The sequence below is a fragment of the Miniopterus natalensis genome, chromosome 1, assembly GCF_054644295.1.
Source record: "Miniopterus natalensis isolate mMinNat1 chromosome 1, mMinNat1.hap1, whole genome shotgun sequence".
NCBI classification, from domain to species: domain Eukaryota; kingdom Metazoa; phylum Chordata; class Mammalia; order Chiroptera; family Miniopteridae; genus Miniopterus; species Miniopterus natalensis.
The window spans coordinates 131,433,248-131,453,284 of NC_142081.1; the positions used below are offsets into that span (position 1 = coordinate 131,433,248).

General features: G+C 44.3%; 1 protein-coding gene and 2 long non-coding RNA genes across 3 annotated transcripts; 2 read left to right on the plus strand and 1 right to left on the minus strand.

Moving 5' to 3' along the window:
• Positions 1-169: 169 nt before the first annotated feature.
• LOC107542455 (uncharacterized) lies at positions 170-14,588 on the minus strand. The gene is made up of 3 exons (XR_015715848.1): positions 14,535-14,588; positions 926-1,015; positions 170-263 (listed from the first exon to the last, which is right to left on the minus strand). It is a non-coding gene; the product is annotated as an uncharacterized LOC107542455 (long non-coding RNA).
• On the plus strand, positions 7,762-10,583 carry LOC107542456 (uncharacterized). Its single transcript, XR_001603715.2, has 3 exons — positions 7,762-7,924; positions 9,236-9,418; positions 10,489-10,583. It is a non-coding gene; the product is annotated as an uncharacterized LOC107542456 (long non-coding RNA).
• A 137-nt stretch (positions 14,589-14,725) lies between the features above and the next one.
• LOC107542428 (malignant T-cell-amplified sequence 1) lies at positions 14,726-15,524 on the plus strand. The gene has a single exon (XM_016219739.2). The coding sequence runs from the start codon at positions 14,829-14,831 to the stop codon at positions 15,372-15,374; it is 546 nt and encodes a 181-aa protein (XP_016075225.1). The 5' UTR covers positions 14,726-14,828; the 3' UTR covers positions 15,375-15,524.
• Positions 15,525-20,037: the final 4,513 nt, after the last annotated feature.

Consider the following 20,037-nt stretch of genomic DNA (forward strand, 5'->3'; position numbering starts at 1 on the left):
AGGCCTCCGCGGGCTCCCGCGGCTGCCGCGCGACCGCGCGGGGAGCACCGCGGCCGCCTCCCCATTGGCTGGCGGATTGTGAGGGCGGCGCCCGAGGCGGGCGGCCCCCATTGGCCGGTGGCTCGGGGTGACGCTGACCCCGCCTCCCGGGCAGCGAGCACCCCCACATCTTTGGAGAAAGTTGAGCATGGGAAGCCGGGTGCAGACGCCGGGTGTTCAGGTCCCGCAGGGTCCCCGTTTCCTAGCCTCGCGCCAGAGGCGCCCTGCACCCGGAGAGGAGAGAAGCTAGGCTGATGGGCTGGGGTGCTGAGGTCCCAGGGTCGGCAGGGCCACCCCAGGACAGCCTGGAGGGGACGGGGTCTGGGGTGCTCTGTCCACCGCGCTGGGCGCCTGGGACCAGGGTAAGTCCTTGACCTCCACCCCATGGAGAGGGGCCCCCAGGGTAAGGCGAGGAGGCCAGATTCCTCCTCTACAACTGGTTAGACTTAGGGCTGGGACCCCGAGGGTCCCACAGGTTCGTAGGAGAGCGTGTTGTGCTTTGTTCTCCATCCGTGACCCGTTGCTCTGAGGCCAGTAAATCCTTTCTACCCTCTGAATTCCCTGGGACAGGGGGCGGCTTGGGGGCCAGGGCAGGGCACCGGACGGCTCCTTCGGCGACCAGGGGCCGGACCACCCCTGCTGGAGCCTCAGGCCACTCTCATCCCCCTGGAGCCCTCAGGTTCGGCCCCTTTGCTCCCTGGGGCCTGGGAGCCTCACTGCCCGGAAGACCCCAAACGACGGTGTGTTTTGTGGTTTCCTGCCCGCGGCTGCAGTGCTGGAGCTGACCACCAGGGGGCGGCTGTGCCCACTGTGCTCAGCGAAGCAAGGCGCAGGGAAGGGGGGTCAGTCAATCTGGGCATACCCCTGCCTCTGACCCAACTTGTACCTTTTATTATTAGCCTCCACCTCCATGACGATGTGAGCTGCTCAGAGGCGGGAGAGGGCTGCAAGATCCTCTCACTGATTCATTCAGCTGCTGTGAAAAAAGCAAAATTACTTTTCATTTGTGGGAATATCAGAAAATTCTTTCTATACTGCTTTCACTTCACATTTTGACTACAAATATTTTTGTATTTGCTACTGTTTGTATAGTTTGACTTGTCCCTCTTTTGTCTTACTCCAGCGTGAAAATAAGTCATTCCTGACCCCAGATGAGACATACTTGCAGGGTGGGGACCGTGAAGGCAGGCACACTGCAGAAGCTGGTAGAGTATATGGCGTCTGCCCTCCAGAGCATACTACTGTGTCCCTGTCCCCGTCTACCTAGTGAAACCTTTCCAGCACCCAAAAGGTCAAAGACCTGCTGTGGAAAAGATGGGTGCTTCTCCTCCACTACAGCACAGTTGTTACTCTACCACTTCACAGCTGTGTGTCTTGGGAATGTCACTTCACCTCTCTGATCCTGTTTGCTCGTAGGAAAATGGGGTGCTATGAGGACTAAACTCAGAGGGTTACTGTCAGGACTAGGTGGATAAGCCATGGAGAGTGCTGACACTATGCCTGGCCCTGTGGAAAGGGCTGCCCAGGTCTGTGGTTTTATGGCTTTCTCTCCCCCATGAAGCAGCTCTCTGCCTCAAGCCTCACTTGTTCTGTTCTTGGGAAAAGCTGCTTCCCATTTGTAAAGGAAGTGTTACATTTTATCTGGGCAGTCCCGTCCTGGGTGTGGCCAGAGCAGGTACTCTTGGGGCCTTGCTGAGGGGCCCCAGGTAACCTCAAATATCTGAGAAGCTTCATTCTGTCAACAATAGATCTATTAAGTGCCTACTGTGTCCAGGCCCCTTTCTAGGCTCTTGGTATAATCAACGAATGGAGCAGACTAAAATCCCTACCCTCCCTGGCTTCCTTTCCAGTTGCGGCATCAGCCAGTCCCACTAGACATCAAAGCAGGCAGAGGACACAGGATGTTCAATGTGATGCCCTCCTAGCCTTCTCCAGATATGGATTCCTCTGCCCTAATTGTCAGGAGGATGACAGACTTCAGGAGGATGACAGACTAAAGGAGTGAGTGGGCTTTGGGTCAAGAGGGCTCCTGTCTTCATGGTGGAGGACATTTGGGGCTGCTGGAGGGCAGCATCTGGAGGATGTGGAATTCACTGGCAGAAAGGATTTTATGGCTTACATGTGGCTCAGCAGGCCTGGCCCAGTCCTGGAGCACCGTGACTACCTTCTTTTGACCAGGAGCCCAGTGAGGCAGAGCCCTAGGGTGATTCGGTGGGGTGAGTGCATGTGAACATATGGGGAAGGGTCAGTGCTGGGGCCACTCAGGGAGGAGTTGCCAGAAGTTGGTGTAGGGATAGGAGCAGACTGGCCTCAGGACACCCATTAGGAGGACTCAGCCTAGGAAGAGGTCCTTCTCTGGAAGGCTCTGGGATATGTCCTGCCTTTGGAGAGGCCCATGGTAAGGCAGGCATGCGGGTGACCTCTTCATCTTGCAGCTCCAGTGCCGTCTCCAGAGTGGCGCTGGCTCTATCACTGACTCCGGCACCATCTCAAGAGTCAGATCCACCTGCTCAACTACAGAACCCAAGTCTGCTTAGAGCTTGAGGCATTTTTGTCAGTGGATTTGATGCCACCTCAGGCAGGAGGTCCAGAGCCAGAGTCAAATGCATGACCAGTTCAAACAGCAATTCTAGAACTAGAGTCCAGCTACAGAAGAAGCTCTAGAGCCACCTTGTCTTCCCACGTGTGGAGGAGGAGCTGCACCTGGTGCTTCCCTCAGCACCAGGTCCTGAGCTACGCCCAGCACCAGAGCTGGCCTCTCTCCTCTGGTGGTAGCATTTATTTTTCACTTTTTATATTTAAAAATTTTTAAACATTTTATGTGTTAAAATTTAGATTCAGTATAATATAATCTTTTAATCATTTTAAACTGCAATTTAGAGGCATTAATTACTTCCCCATGCTGTGTAACCAGCCCCACTATCTAACTGCAGGCTGTTTTCATCTCTCCCAAAAGAAAGCCCGTATCCAGCAGTCACTGCCTTTCCCAAGGCCCCAGCAATAGCTAACCTGTTTTGTCTGTTTCTTTACCTCGTCTGGATTATTCATATAAATGGAATCATGCTATATGGCTTTTTATGTTTGCCCACATATTTTAAGAGGGACTTATTTTTGCTTTTCTTAAAATTTAAAATAGCACTTTTTATTTAAAAGAGAAATCCCAGATGAAGCAAGATTATACATGAAAACTGAAGCCTTTATAGTAGATATGTTCAAATTCTTGGGGTGGAAACCACTGTTCTAAGTGTCACTGAGAGCCAGGAGGTATAAAGAAACAGCTGGCTCTTTTGTGGCTACCTGAAAACAAGGAAATTGTCAGCAGTGGAAAGACAAATGGAAACTAGAACAGCATTCCTCAGAACCTGAGGCCAGAGGAAGGTTTAACATCCCAATGGTACCCAAAACTCTCAAAAACCACTGTTTTAAAAAGGGGCCAGAAATGAACACATGCCATGCAAGCGGGAAGCAGGGCATATGGCCTGCCTGCCAGAGATGCCCATCTCCCTGCTGAGGGCACACACTGTGAGATGGCATGTGTCACCATCACTAGCAGGTTTTATGTCTAGTGCCAGCCAGCCCTGGGGACAATGTGTGGAAGCAAAGACTCCACCAGATCCCCTGGAGGGAACTGTGAAAGGATACTTGCCTTTGGGAGAATAGCTCAAAGGACCCATAAAATCCTACAGGTACATAGGTATTTATCTTTACCTAACAGTGCTGAGCCTAGAAATGTATAAAAAAATTTCTTGCACAATTCTTCCAAGCTATATTTACAAAACTACTCATTACAGTCCAGACAGACTATTCACTGTGGGGCTATTGCCCAGCCCCTGGCCCCATCCATGCCCCTATGCCTCCTGCCCCACAACCTAGCTTCTGAGCAGAGCAGCAGGCCTGCCATCCAGGACAGAGTGGGCAAGGGCCTGGCTGCCTGCTTGCTCCCTCTCCCTCCAGGCACAAACCCCTTCTTCTGAGTCAGGAAAGCTCACCTAGGGCAGTTCAGTGAGTCACAGGGACAACCTTGAATGTGCCCCACCCAGGCAAAGTTCTCAATTACAATAGCAGAACTCACTTGAACTTGTGTGAGCAGAGGCCTTTACAAAGCACAGGGGGATTGGGAAGCTGATGGAAGGTCAGAGCATCAGACTAGGGATTTGGAGATGAAAAAAGTGCTTAGACTACTTCTAAGGCTCCACTGGAATGACTCCTGCCCCGCCCCTCTGCCAGCCCCTAGCCCACACAGCAGGCACATTCAGGACCTATGTGGGAGGGGGCTAGTGGTTACGGGCACGGAGGTCAGAGGGATTCAGTGATCTTGGAAAGGTGCTACTAGTTGAGCCTGTTTCCTTCTCTGTGAAATGAGAGCAGCCTTCCATGATATTACAAAGAAAAGTTCAGTGAGATTATACTTAGAAGACCCTGCACATACCAAGATGTGACGAGCTTTACAAAGGAACCCACTTGGAAAAGGCGACCTGTCCCAGTGGGAGGCACATTCTCAGGTCATGGGTGCACTGTGAACTGCTGTAGCTATACCTCAGGTGTGACAAGAGTTGTCAAAGTGCCTGTCCCCGGAGGATAGGGCTCTGGAAAAGCAAAGCAGCCATTTGCCCAATGATGTCTCAATGAGCTGGGGCCAAAGATGTATCTTGAAAAATGAGAGTGAATTATCATAAGCTTAACCAGGTGATGACTCCAACTGCTACTGCTTTCTAGATGTTTCACTGCTTGAGCACAATAACACACCCCTTAGTAGTTGGCATGCAGCTTTTAAAAAAAACTTATCTTTATGGCTGAAAGTATTACAGATGTCCCCTTTCCCCTACCTCCATTAACCCCCTCTGCCCTGCTCCCGCTCCCTCCCCCGGCTTTCACCTCACTATTGTCTGTGTCCATGGTTTATGCATATATGCATATAAGTTCTTTGGTTAAGAGGAAGAGGCATGCAGCTTTTGATGTGGGAGTGCTTTTTTCTCCACATCTGCTAGTGAAGACCTCCAGAAGCTGTCTACTTTCAGCAAACAATACATGTTCACTGTCTGACCTTGGGGTGTTATCAGCTCTCCAGCCCTGTCACAATTTAGTTCACCTGGATTTTGATAGTCTTTCCTTCCACAAGACATCACACTGGCCCACTGCATCCATGACATGCTGACTGGACACAATGGACACAATGAGCAAGAAGTAGCAGCTACTCTAGACTTATTTGTAAGACATGTGCGTGTCAGAGGGTAGGAAATAAATCCAATAAAATTCAATTAATCCTCCACCTCAGTGACACATCTGGGGTTGGTGGTCTAGCACATGTGGAGACATCCCTTCCCAAGGTGAAAGAGAAATTGCTGCATCTGGCCCCTCCTTTCACCAGCAAAGGTACAGCGCCTAGTGGACTCTTTTGATTTTGGAGGCAACATATTTCTCATTTTGGTATATGGCTCTGGCCCATTTATCAGGTGAACTGCAAAGCTGCTAGTTTTGAACTGGGCCCAGAACAAGAGAAGGCTCTGCCCTTGGGCCATGTGCTCCAGCAGGTCAAATGGAGCCTGAATGTCAGGGGCAGTCAGGGCTGCTGTGTGGAGCCTTTCACAGCCCCTTTGGTGACTCAAGGCACAGACCCTTGAGATTTGGGAGCAAAGACCTGCTATAGTCTTTAGATAACTATATTATATATTATTATGCTATAAATATACTATTAATATATAAATATTATGTATCAATAGTGGACTAGTGGCCTAGTGGACTCTTGATTTTGGAGGCAACATATTTCTCATTTTGGTATATGGCTCTGGCCCATTTATCCAGTGAACTGGAAAGCTGCTAGTTTTGAGCTGGGCCCAGAACAGGAGAAGGCTCTGCCCTTGGGCCATGTGCTACAGCAGGTCAAATGGAGCCTGAATGTCAGGGGCAGTCAGGACTGCTGTGTGGAGTCTTTCACAGCCCCTTTGGTGACTCAAGGAACAGGCCCTTGAGATTAGCGAGCAAAGACCTGCTATAGTCTTTAGATAACTATATTATATATTATGTTATAAATATACTATTAATATATAAATATTATGTATCAATATTGATATTTTAAATATGGTATATATCACGTGCAATGCGTATATAATTACATATGTATATAAATGTATAATATAGTGTATATAACTATATACTGTATAATACAGGATCTTTATGTACTACTGCCTAGTTGCTCTGGCTAGAACTGCCAATACTATGTTGAGAACAAATGGGGGCAGTGAGCATCCTTGCCTGTTCCTGACCTGACAGCAGAAGCTTTCAGGTTTTTAGCACTGAGTACGCTGTTAAATGTGGGCTTTTCATACAAGGCCTTTATTGTGTTGAGTCAGCTTCCTTTTATTCCTAGTTTATTATTTTTATCATGAAAGGTTGTTGACTCTTGTCGCATGTTTTTGCATCAGCTGAGATGATCACACAGTTTTTTCCTTTATTCTGATAATATAAAGTTTTTTGTATGTTAAACCACCCTCAGAATGGACTCTCATGTTAGGCTATCGTGCTTATGCTTGTGAGATTCATGAACATCTGTGTGGGAGTCTATAATATTGCTCTGCATGTCTGTCCTCACACACTACTCACTGCCTTGATTACTATAGCTTAAGGAAACGTCTGAGTAGCTGGAATTGCATGTCCTCTAACTTTGTTCAAGGTTGTTCTCACTATTCTTGGCCCTTTGTATTTCTATATAAATTTTGACATTAGCTCATCAATTTCTACAAAGGGATACCTGCTGAGGCACTTTATAGGGACTGTATTGAATCTATAAATCAAATCGGGGAGAACTGACATTTTAACAGTATAGTGGAAAAAAAACAGACCTAAAAAAAAAAAGAAATGATGAGCTGGGAATAAATATTTGCAACTCATATCTCAGGTAAAGGGCTAATGTCCCCTATAGATACAGAAATCCTAGAAACTGATGAGAAAAAGAGCAGCCACACAATATAAAATGGACACAATACATTATCATACACTTCACAAAAACAAATATAAATAGCCTTATACACATGAAATCTGCTCACTCAAATATATGACAAAATTACTAAGTCCAGAAGATTGAAAATATACTATGAAGCTGTGTAGAAATAGGAACTTTTATTCATTAGTGATGAAGATGCCAGTTGCCTTCCAATGAAGGGAGTTTGGCCACATCTATCAAAATTACAAATGCATATTTGCCCCTTGATTCAACAGTTCCAGGTTCAGGGAATTTATTCCATGGAAGCATGTCTACACTTGATATATGTACAGTTATTCATTGCAGCCTTCTTCATATGGGCAAAGATTGGAAATAACCCAATTTCCTTCATTGTCTATCAGGTTATATGAGTGATGACCATACCTGAGATGGAATACAATGTAGGTGGGGAAAAGATCCAGAAGAAAGAATGAAAAATGGAAGCTCTATCTACTAATTTGCAGACATCTCTCCCTGATCCTGACTGCTCGAAGGGAGTTCTGCCCCACCTACTTCAAGCTGGCTTTTTTGAGCACCTGGAAACAAAACTAGTGTGCCACCAATGCCAGGGTGTTTGTGGCCAATGGGGGTTAGAGCCCAGAGACCTGGGCCAAGTATGGACTATGGCCAGAAGTGGGATCCTAGCCAGTCTCCTGGAAGACACTGCCTAGTTCTCTTTGTGAACTTAAACCCCAGCTTCTGAGGTTACCAACGGGAAGACAGATCACAGGGATTTCTTTGTCTCATAGGATCAAGAAAATCATCATGAAGAAACCTAGGAATGGTTTCCTTGCATGCCCATTTTAAAGATGGAAAAACTGAGGGAAGTTAAGAGTGGCCACATGAGATCATGAGTAGCATCGCTTCTCAGACCAAGGGGCCCATATCTTCTCTGGTCCCAACCAGGTTGGTCCTGAGCTGCTGGACAAGGACATGTGTATGACCCTGATCCTGGCAGCTGCTCCCAAATGAGCTGGGATGTCTTATCTGTCACCCATATTCTCTCTTTAAGTCCTGCTCTAGTCAGCTTCCTCAAGTAGTACCTAATAGGCACTTACATATACATTGAATCAAGTATAATCCTCCCAACAGGCATATGAGGTGGTTGCTGTCATTTTACAGATGAGTGACCTGAGGCACAAAGCAGTCTTGAGTTGATTGGTCTGTTCACTGATGCACTCAGCACCTATGCAGGCAGCTGAAATATAAATGTGAACCACAGACAGCTTCTCTGCCCTCAGAGCTTCCAGCCCAACAGGTGGGACATCATCTAACCCACAGCCAGTAAGTAGGGGCTCCAAAGCTGCCACCTGTAGCCCAAGGCCGTACATACCTGTGGAGTTAGAGCTAGCTCTGGCACTGGCTATAGAGCTAGGTCTAGGACCAGCTACAGAATTAGAGACACCTCCAGCTTGAAACTTGGACCAGCTCGAGAGTTACAGCCAGCTCTGGTTCTAGATCCAGACCTAAAGCAGTATCCATAAAACATTCTCTCACCAGTTATGGTACCAGTTCCAGAATTAGAGTCAGCCACAGAACTAGAGTCAATTCTAGAACCAGCTTTAGCAGCACTGCCCGAGATAGAGCCTGCTCTGGCACCAGGTCCTATGCCAGTTCCACGGTCAAAGTCAGTTGCACGTCTAGCATCAGCCGTGACACAGGATCCAGTGCTAGAGGCCACCCTAGCAGCTCTGTCAGTATCAGCTCCTGAGCTCCAGCCAGCACGCGCTCCAGCACTAGAACTGCCCTTCTCTCCCTTGATAACTTTTTTAAAGGATTTCCTTTTTCCAATACATATACTTTATGGTTTACTAGATTTTACAGTTTGTGAAAATTTACCTTTTAATCACTTTTAAATTGCACAACTCAGTGGCGTAAATTCAATATCCTGTGCAATCACCAACACTATTTCTAGAATGCTTTCACTATGCCAAACAAATCCTATACACATTAATGCAGATGGCAGACTTTGCCAGTTACCCCAGGCCTGCTATTAGCTCTGGCAGACCCCAGGAGGTCTGCTCAAGAGCTGGGGGCACTTGGTTCTTTCTGTGGGTGCAGAGTGGGAAACACTGGCATCAGGAAGGGTCGCAAGGGCCCCACATCCTCACCCCCTGACCACCACTTGCTCCTTCCTGTTTCTATGCAGTTCCTTTCCCTTGGCCTGTAGGCCCTTCCTAAGCACAGCTGACACTTTCTCTGTCCCTGCCCCTCCAGAGCTGAAGACCCCTGACAACGCCAACCTGCTCTATACTGAGAACCCTACCGCCAATTGTGACTTTGTTCTGTGAAGTAGACTTTCACCAAGGGTCAGGCATGGAACCAGCTTAACCCTCCCTCTCATGAAGCAGATGGGACTCCAGATTTTCAAGGACACCTTCTAACTGGTTCCTAATGCAGGTGAGCACAGGGCCACATCCTCCAGGGTCTGACTAGTCAGTTTTGATAGTTTGTGGGCTTCTAGAAATTTGTCCATTTAACCTAGGTTAACCAATTTTGGTGCATACAATTGTTTTTAATGCTCTTAGTAATATTTTTTCTTTATGTAGAGTCATTAATAGTGTCCCGCTGTCATTTCTGATTTTAGCAATTTGAGTCTTCTCTTTTGTTTTTCTTGAACGTTCATCTGCTCTCCATTCATCTCTGCTTTAATCCATATTATTTCCTTCCTTCTGCTAACTTTAGGTTTAGTTTCCTCTTCTTTTTCTAGTTCACCAAGGGCATCTTCTAACCAGCTCCTGGTATGGGCCAGGCACAGAGCCGTAGCCTGCAGGATCTGGGTTGTCAGGCAGGTAAGCACTTACAGACTAGAGTAGATCAAGCTACTGGGGCATTTTCTGCCCCAACTGCCAGCCCAGATCCCACTTCGGCCTTGAAATTCTCTTGCTGTTAAAAATATAGATGGTGTATCCTGGCTGAAGTGGCTCAGTTGGTTGGGCATTAGCCTGTACACCGAAACGTTGCTGGCTTGATTCCTGGTCAGGGCACATGCCTGGGTTGCAGGCTCCATCCTGGTAGGGGGTGTGCAGGAGGCAGCCTATCAATGTTCCGCTCTCACATAGATGTTTCTCTCTCTCCCTCTCTCTCTAAAAATTAATGAAAAAATATATATGTGGTGTCATATGTAAGAAAACAACTGGTCAACAGCTGACTTGACCTTTCCCATAGACCACTCAGAGCTTTGTGTGTCTTCTGCTCTCTGGAATTTAGAAGACTAGCTTACTTTTGCCAAGGAAATGCTGGCATGGGCATGGAGCCCTGCCTACCACCTATCACTGTCGTCTGTGCACTTCCCTCATGTCTTCCAGGGTGTGGGTCACTGCCATCTGTGCCCAAGGGCACCCTGGGGCACCCACTCTCCCAGTGGGTCTGAACACTGCACAGACAGCCCTTCCATTCAGCCACAAGGGCCCCAAAGGAGAGCCCAGGACCTGTGGCAACTCCCACTCCAAGTCCTGTGACCATTACAGATACAGTTCTACCTCACAGAGGGGACCTGCTGGTGTGTTCAGTGAGAACTCAGTTGGCTCCTCCAGCTGTGAAGTGAAGGGGATCAACATGAGCTTTCTCCTGGAGTTCCCTGATGGCCAAGAAAAGGAGGTAAGTGCCTTCCCCTTCTCTCTGTCAGCACTGCCACAGCATCTCCCTTCTCACTTCCAGTGTTCCCCAATCTGCACCCACACAAGGAGCCAAGAAGTCCCAGTTCATAAACTGAAGCAATGTGAGAAAAACATTTTTACATTTCTTTGAGAAGGTCAAAAATGTAGGGCTAATGTGTTTTTACAGACATATTTTTAAAATAATTGATTATTTATAGATAGAGAAAATTGGCAAATTGTAAAATTAATATCTTATATTTAGAATGTGCTTCACCTAAGCTTGGGAAATATTTTGTGATTCCGTAGAGATGGATTTATTTATTTAGGAGATACAACTGTATGGTTAAAAATAGTTACCTATTAGTTGAGAATATTCCTTCTAATATATAGTACAAATACTTCAAGCATGTAGACTTCAGTGTGGTTCTCCTGCCCTCTAATGGTCATTTCTCAAAATGCAGACAAATCTGTATTAAGGTGAACCGTTTGAAAATTATTAATACAACCCAAGTGTGTGAATCTCGCTTCAAATTTTGGAGATTTGAAGCAGCTGAGAAATTTTCTCACTCAGTTTCCTCATTTTAACTTTGCAACATAGTCACTATATCTCAATTACATACTCTCTTGAGATTACAGACATAAAATTGAATTCTGGCATCTCTTGGCTGCTTGATTTAGTAAATTATCCAAAGCTACAGTATAATCTTCTGTAAAATTTTTACACAGATAGCGTAATCTTAGACTTCATAACTACTGCACAAAGTATGTTTTGCAAATAAATAAATAAATCAATAAATCACTTGAATGTACTGTTTCCTACCACTAAGTCCTTTACATACTGTATTTTTTTTTTTTAAATATATCTTTATTGATTTCAGAGAGAGGAAAGGAGAGGGAGAGAGAGAGATAGAAACATCAATGATGAGAGAGTCATTGATTGAGCTCGCAACCCGGGCATGTGCCCTGACCGGGAATCGAACCCCGATCGCCTGGATCCCAGGTCGATGCTCAACCGCTGAGCCACGCCCGGCCGGGCACATACTGTATTTTTTTATTTCGCATAAGCACTATATGCACATTGTGAAGTATGTACAGTATTCAGATTTCATGAGGAAATAAAGTAATGCTAAGGGAGACTAATAAAAATTAGAAAGTGGTACACCATAGGCTTGAAACATTGAGTTTCGTGCCTTAACTTTCCTTCTTCTTTTAAAAATCTATATAGTTAATTAAGTTTGAATTGATTTTAAGCTACTTAACCAGAATAATTTGATAGTGTATTTTAATGTTTTAACATACTAGTTTAAGCAATATTTATATATCATATTTTTTCATATGTTAATGTATGTCAGCCTCAAAGACTTAGATTCTTTTATAATGTTTAAGAATCAGGCCCCATTTTACAGAAGGTGAGTTTTTAGGATGTCTAAATTTTTTTCACTTTTCAATTGAAGAATTTAGGAGCAAAACTAGAGCTTAGTGTCCTTTTCATGACAGACAGCAAATAAATGTTTGTGGGCCAAGAAAAAGTTTACCCTGAAAAAGTTAAATTGTACAGAATTGAGTATGATTTCAGATAAAAATGATCATTGGCTTTAAAATGATTTTTCACTGACTACACTTTTAGAGTCCTTTGTCTAAAATAGTTTTATTAAAAAAATTCCTTGGGAAAAAGTATCCTCAGGTGAGGAATAACAACAGCAAAAATCCCTTGGGCATTTCTCTGATAGCCAGTGCTGAATCAGGGCATTTCTGATTAAACTACTAGTCATCTACAGACAGGTCACCCTGGTTAATTCTAGCCAGTAATGACTTTTCCTCCCTTGAATTTCTATGACATCCTGTTTATGCTGCTCACACAGTACTAACTTCACACAGTGGGATAACCCCAAAGAACAAAAGAAAAAAGAATCATCCCATAGGAGTTAAGCACAAAACCCCATACCTAATAGGCGAGGTTAGTGGCCTGTAAAATAATCAGAGATGTATCTGAAAATGCGTGACTCTTCAGAGGCTCAAATTCACTGGAGTGAAGTCTCAGGGCGACAGATCAGAAACTTAGCCATAGATAGGAAAGCTCAAATCTGGAGCCAGTTGTACTACCTCCTGTGTGCAGGGAGTATTAAAATATTCACGGAACTGTTTTCATGTTAATTTAATAACCATGTGAAATACCTAAAACCCAATTGTTCTAAATATTAATTCAAGCAGTTCTCACCCCCACTCACAGGAGATGTACTTGTTAATCATACATTCATGATGCATAAATGGAAACACAGACAAGTTCAGTAACTTTCAGGATTCCAATCTAGTAAGTAATGGAGCAGGAGTCTTTCCTGGGTTCTAGGGTCAGCACACATAAACACCCCACTCTATACTGCCTCATTTAAGATAGTGTACCCTTGTGATGGTTATTATGTGTCAACTTGACTGGTCCACAGGGTGCCCACACTATTCTGGGTATTTCTGGATGAGATGAATATATCAATTGGTACAGTAAAGCAAATTGCCCTCTCTAATGTGGACAGGTCTCATCCAACCAATTGCAAGCCTGAACAGAATAAAAAAGCTGACTCTCCTCTGAATAAGAAGGAAATCCTCCTGCCTGGATGGCTTTTGAGGTGAGACATTGGTCTTCTTCTGATTTGGACTCAGCCTAGAATTTACACCATTAGCTCTCCTGGTCCTCAGGCCTTTGGACTCAGGCTGAATGACACCATTGGCTCTGGAGTCTCCAGCTTGACTGCTATGTTGGGACTTCTCAGCTTCCATAATCATGTGAGCCACTTTCTTATAATTAACACATACACATACAGGTAGTCTGGGAGAACCCAGATTAATACAGATTTTTGTCTTGAGAATGGGGAGATTGCATATGACAGCCTCATGTGCTATAAGCTCTTAAGAATGGGGAAATGTATGTTGCCTTTCAAATGTATATCCAGCACCTGTTTGAATTCCTGCTGCAGTACACTAACCAAATTAAGCATGTGTTTACTGAGGAGAAGTGTCCAGACAGCAAGAATCTGCCTTTATTCTTTTCACATAGCACTGGCAGGGAAAGAAAGGGGTCAGCTCCTGGGGAAGAAGAAACATTCTTTTATTCATTTATCAGACACTTCATTTGTATGTAGTATGTAGCATGAAACAGATCTTGTGCTAGGTGAAAGAATACAGAGATAAAATACACAATTCCTGTCCTCCTGAACCTCTCTCTTCTTAGGATGACAAGTAAAATCTATATGGATAAAATCCTAATTAACAGGGTGACTTCCATATTAATCTTAAACATGTATGGACCTAATAAATGGAGCTTCAAAATATATGAACCCAAAGCTGACGCAACTAACTTAAAAGAAATAGACCCACAATCATAATTTCAATATGCTGAGATTTCAACATGCTGATCAGCAGTAACTGATATTAACAAGTAGACAGCAAATCAGTAAGGAGCAAGAACACCTGAACAACTTCCTCCACCAACGGGGCATCACTGGCATGTACAGAGCACTGAACCCAAACAAGGCAGAATGCACATGCTTTTCAGGAGCACCTGGAACACTCACCAAGACAGACCGTACTCTGGGCCGTAAAACGAGTTTGGATATGTTTATAAGCGATTGGAATCCCTTCTAACCGCAAAGCCGCAAACCCTCTCCTCTCTGGGCGCAGGTGGTGAGAGCTCGGAAGGGACAAGGTTGCGCTCAGCGGTGACAGGCAGCAACTGCTGGCAATTATACGGACCAGAGCGCAACAATGTCCCACAGCGCGAGCGCAGTGGGAGACTGTGAGGCGCGTGGGAGAGGACCAATGAACAGGCCTCGACCCCTTGTAGTGACGTGAGGAGTCGGAGCGGCGAACAGTCAGGCGTCGCCCCCTGGTTTCCGGCTCGAGTAAAACATAAATAAAATACAGACCCCTGAAACGAGAAGGATTGCTCTAACTCATCTTCCTTCTCAAGCCCCGCCCCGTGACCAACCGCACCGGAGAGGAATCCACCGTCCAAAACAGCCGGCAAAAGCGCAGCCGAGTTCCGAGGAACGGAAGTAGATTTTACGGTGAGCCGTAAAGCACGTCCCTTTCCGGTTCACGACAGCAGCCCCGACCATCTCTGCCGGCCTTCCTCGGGTAAGCGCGTCCGCCGACCCTCGCGAATTCAGTTCTTTCCTATTTCGGGCCCTTCCCTCCTGTCGCCCCCGTCACTTTGGATCATGTTCAAGAAATTTGATGAAAAAGAAAATGTGTCCAACTGCATCCAGTTGAAAACGTCAGTTATTAAGGGTATTAAGAACCAGTTGATAGAGCAGTTTCCAGGCATTGAACCATGGCTTAATCAAATCATGCCTAAGAAAGATCCGGTCAAAATAGTGCGATGCCACGAACATATAGAAATCCTTACAGTAAACGGAGAGTTACTATTTTTTCGACAAAGAGAAGGGCCTTTTTATCCAACTCTAAGGCTACTACACAAATACCCTTTTATCCTGCCACGACAGCAAGTTGATAAAGGAGCCATCAAATTCGTGCTCAGTGGAGCAAATATCATGTGTCCAGGCTTAACCTCTCCTGGAGCCAAGCTTTACCCTGCTGCAGTGGATACGATTGTTGCAATCATGGCAGAAGGAAAACAGCATGCTCTCTGTGTTGGAGTTATGAAGATGTCTGCGGAAGACATCGAGAAAGTCAACAAAGGGATTGGCATTGAAAATATCCATTATTTAAATGATGGGCTGTGGCATATGAAGACATATAAATGAGCCTCAGAAGGAAAACACTTGGGCTAAATATGGACATTGTGCCGTGTCTGTGTTTGTGTCTGTGTGTGACAGCATGAAGAAAACACCTTTATGGTTATGCTGAATAAATTCAGCAGATGCTACAAAAAAAGTAAAGATTTGGAACGAGTCCATATGTCTGAATCTGTGTTATTGTGTGCATGTTTGTGTGAGTGTGTATGCCTGTGAATGTGTCAGCATGTGAGTGTGTGTGTGTATTGCAGAAAGGTAATTAGTTTAGGTTTGCTCTGTTGTCTGTTCAAGCACAGTACATTATCTCTTGCAGAAAAATAGGTTTCCATGTCAAGAGCATATATTGGTAGACTCAAAGATGTGAGTGAAGAACTGGGAGGAAGAAAATGACTGGAGAGGGGTCCTGAACAACTCTATAAATATGAACATTTAAGGAATGAGCAGAAGATGTGAGGGTTAAACAATTTTACTGGAAGCAGAGAATCCAGTAAAAAGTATACAGATGGCATTATTGGTTGGCCACCCAGCAAACATTGCCCCCCTCCCTCCTTGCCGGCAGAACTCTGACAGCCCTTTTCTACATGAACCAGGTAAATGCTGATTATTCTGGGTCCACAAGATGGTCTATTACCCTATGAGACTGATTCATTTACAGGTAGGCATGGGTCCTAAGGCCAAATAGGACCTTCTCTATTTAGGAACCCCTAAGAAAATGGGTGTCTTTTCTCCCTTGGTTTTGAATCATTTATAGGTGAGTACATGACCTCTGTTATTAGGGGCCATGAAAAGATATCTGGAAAAAGTTTTCAGACTTAAAGAAAGATGCATGGGGAGAAAGAGTCTCTCTGCTCTGAATGGATGTTGGCATGTGTGATTTAGCTCTTGCCACACACACACAACCTTGATGTGCAACAAGTTTGACCATGATAAAATTGAAAGGGAAAAGCAACAGTGCCCTTGATTTATGAACTAGTGATTAACAGCCATGGAGAGGCCATCTATTGGACATCTTAAGGAGTATGGCTAAGTTATGTGAGATAATAAAATTCCCTTATAGATAACTCCATTCTTACTTGAGGTTTCTGAAATTGAAAGCCAAAGATAAAATTCCACTTTTTACAGAATGGGATGGACACCCAACTGGAAAGTTACTTAGAGGATAAAGTAGGTCAAGTGAAAGTTCATCAGTGACTTTTGCCTGTAATTCTATTAATGCAAAATCAATTGCAGTAGATTTAGGGGTGAATGGAAAGTGAGAAGCTAGGATGTGGAAGTTTAGACTTCATGTTGCTCCCTACAGAATTTTGATTGTGAATGAAAAGATATTGGGTGAAAGCTAGAGGAAGGTTTTAATCAAGATATTTTGTTTTGGAGTTTAGGTTATTTTGATGTTATTTTTATTGTTTTTCTGTTGTGTGTTTTTGTTAGATTTCTGAGTATGTTTATATGCTGAGGGGAAAGATTCACTAAGAGAGGAAATACTTGCCCTGGCCATTGTGGCTCAGTTGGAGCATTGTCCTGGACGCTGAAAGGTCTCAGGTTTGATTCCCCGTCAGGGCACATACCTAGGTTGCGGATGAGGTCCCTGGACGGGATCCCTACAGGAGGCAACCAGTCGATCTTTCTCTCCATCTTTCTTTCTTTCTTTCTCTCTCTACCCCCCCACCTCCCGCTCTCTAAAAGATAGATGGAAGGACAGCCTTTTATCCTCATGAGCCCACCCATTTGGATTATCTTCTTTCTCCATAGTGTTGTCACATAATAACTCTTAAACGCTTTTCCTCTACACTTTTTTTCTCAGAGGATTAGGGCTTTAGCTCCTATTTATTATTATTTATTTTTAATCCTCACCCAAGGATATTTTTCCAGTGCTTTTCAGAGAGAGACAGAGGGAGAGAGAAACAACTATGTGAGAGAGACACATTAATTGGCTGCCTCTTGCATGCACCCCAACTGGGATGGAGATCAAACCTGCAATCGAGGAGGTGCATGCCCTTGGCCAGAACTGAACCCAGGACCCTTCAGGCTGAGTGCCGATGCTCTAACCACAGAGCTAAACCGGCTAGGGCCCCTATTAATTCTACACCCCAATTAACACATTTAGTCTGGACATTGGTGGATACCTGTGGAGGACCTCTAAACTTCTCATGACAATATTCTGGAGCACCAATGACTCTGACAAACACAGAGGAAAACAGTCAAGGTAAGCAACCCTACAGTTCTTTTACCGTATCCTAACCAACTGTCTCCACCAAAAGTTGAAAGAGGAACCCCCTGGAACCATTCTAAGCTTGCTTTCAGGTCTCTCCCTCTATGCATGCAACCTTACCTTCCATTCCTTCCTGGTTCACCTGGAGGGTAGCTGAAAGGTGATATGACTATGACTGCTCAGTCACAGGATTTCCAATGCTGAATTCAGTACTGTCTATAAAGGGATAGAGGGCTTTGGGGAAAGAGTTTGTTTATTGAGAGGAACAGGCAGCCTTGCTTCCTGTTGAGAATCCTCACTCTTCCCTGCAGGCCCCTAATGCCCCTGCCCCTCAACTCCTGCCTCAGCTGCTTTAGAATAAAGCTCAGTGAACTGGGCCAGTTCAGTGGGATAGGGATGAAGGTGACCAATCACCCAATTTGCTGGAATTGAGGTGGTTCCTGGGGTCCTGGACTTCCAATGGAAAAATCAGGAAAGTCCGGGCATACAGATATGAGCAGCTCACTCTGGGAGGAACTTAAACTTTACTGCTGTTGGGTGCAGAGGCCCAAATCACCATCCTGCTTTGTCCTATGGGGAGAGCAGAGCTGGGTGTAAGGGTGGCCAAAAGTGCTGAGGGCCTGAGTTCATATGCATGGGAGGGGGTGCCAAAGGAGAAAAATGCCCCTGGTTGCTCCAGCAATTTACAGGCTAGCTTCTGCCACCTTTGAGTAGCAAGGGAGATATCCCAACCTCCTGTGGCTGTTATAGCTACTAATGCATAGATGTTAAATTCTTGGTCTGTGCTACCAGGGCGGGGAGAAACACCTGAATTCAACTGATAGGTTTTGAGAAAAATTCACAGAGAAAGGAAAAATGGTAAATTACCAGCTCACTTAGGAAGAAATACATAACTAAAGTAAGTAAATTTGTGGTTAAAATTTTTCAAAGAAAACTCAAGATCTAGAAAGGTTCACTGGTTAATTCTACCAAATATTTAAGGAAGAAATAATAAATATTTTACAGAATTTCTTTTACAATGAAGAAGTTTTGGGGACACTTTCCAGCTCATTGTAGGAGGGCAGCATTACCCCAAAACCCAAATCAAAGTCATCATAAGAAAATAAAGCTACAGACCAATATCCTTCATGAACATAAACACAAATATCCTAAAAAATATTCATAAAGTGAGTCCAGCAATATATAAAAATGGCAGAATGTGGGGTTTACTCTGGAAATGGAAGACTGGTTCAATAGTAAGAAATCAATCTGTATAATAAACCATATATAGAGAATGCATCTGATCATTTCACTAGATGCAGAAAACAAATATTTGACACAATTCAATGTTAATTCATGCAATAAAAGTCTTCCTCAACCTGATAAAATAGATCTACAAAATGCCTACAGCTAACATTTATTGGTGAAAGACCAAATACTTCCTAAAATCAGGAACAAGACAGCAATGCCCCCCTATAGTTACTTCTATTAGTCATTCTAGGTAGTGCAGTAATGGAAGAAAAAAGAAATTAACAAAGGCATACAGCTTGAAAATAAAAAATAAAAACTATATTCACAGACAATTGTCTAAGTAGAAAAAAAGCTACTAAAACAGATAAGTGAGATTAGCAAATCAATATATTAAAATCAAGTGCTTGTCTGTATACTATCAATGAACAATTGGAAATTTAAATTTAAATGTAGACCATTTTCAGTAGCACCAAAGCACTTTAAATAATCCTGTATCAGTCTAACAGAGTATGTGCGTGATCTGTATGCCGAAACCACAGAACACTTCTCATACCAATTAAAGGAGACATTAGTAAACATTAGTAGTATGCTCTCTTCATGAACTGGAAGACTCAGTAATGTCATGTTAATTCTAAAGTTAATGCATAGATTTTAAAATATAGTTTGAGTCAAGATCACACTGGATTTTAAAATAAGAATTGGCAAACTATTTCCAAAATTTTAATGGCAATTCAAAGGAATAGAAGAGCCCAGATCATTTTGGAAAAGGGAGAACAAAATTGGTGGGCTCCCACTACCTGCTTCCAAGGCTTATTAAAAAGCCAAGGTAGACATGTTTGTGGTATTAGCAAAAGGATAGATGCATGAATCAAAGAATAGAGAAGAGTCCAGAGATAGACGCACTAAATATTGTTGATTGATTTTCTACAAAGTTGCAAAGGTAATTCAGTTGAAGCAGAATAGTTTTTAAAAATTGGTGCAAGGGTCATCCATATGTAAAAATAAATGGACTTTGTCCCATTCCTTGCAATGTAGACAAAAGTGAACTCAAAATGGATTATTGGCCCGGCCAGGCATGGCTCAGAGGTTGAGCAGTGACCTATGATCCAGGAGATCGAGGTTCGATTCCTGGTCAGGGCACATGCCCTGGTTGCAGGCTCAATCTCCAGTAGGGGGTGTGCAGGAGGCAGCCGATCAATGACTCTCTCATCATTGAGGTTTCTTCCTCCCTCT

Coding starts and splice junctions, on each gene's coding strand:
- LOC107542428 (XM_016219739.2), top strand. CDS start 14,829: ATGTTCAAGAAATTTGATGAAAAAGAAAATGTGTCCAACTGCATCCAG.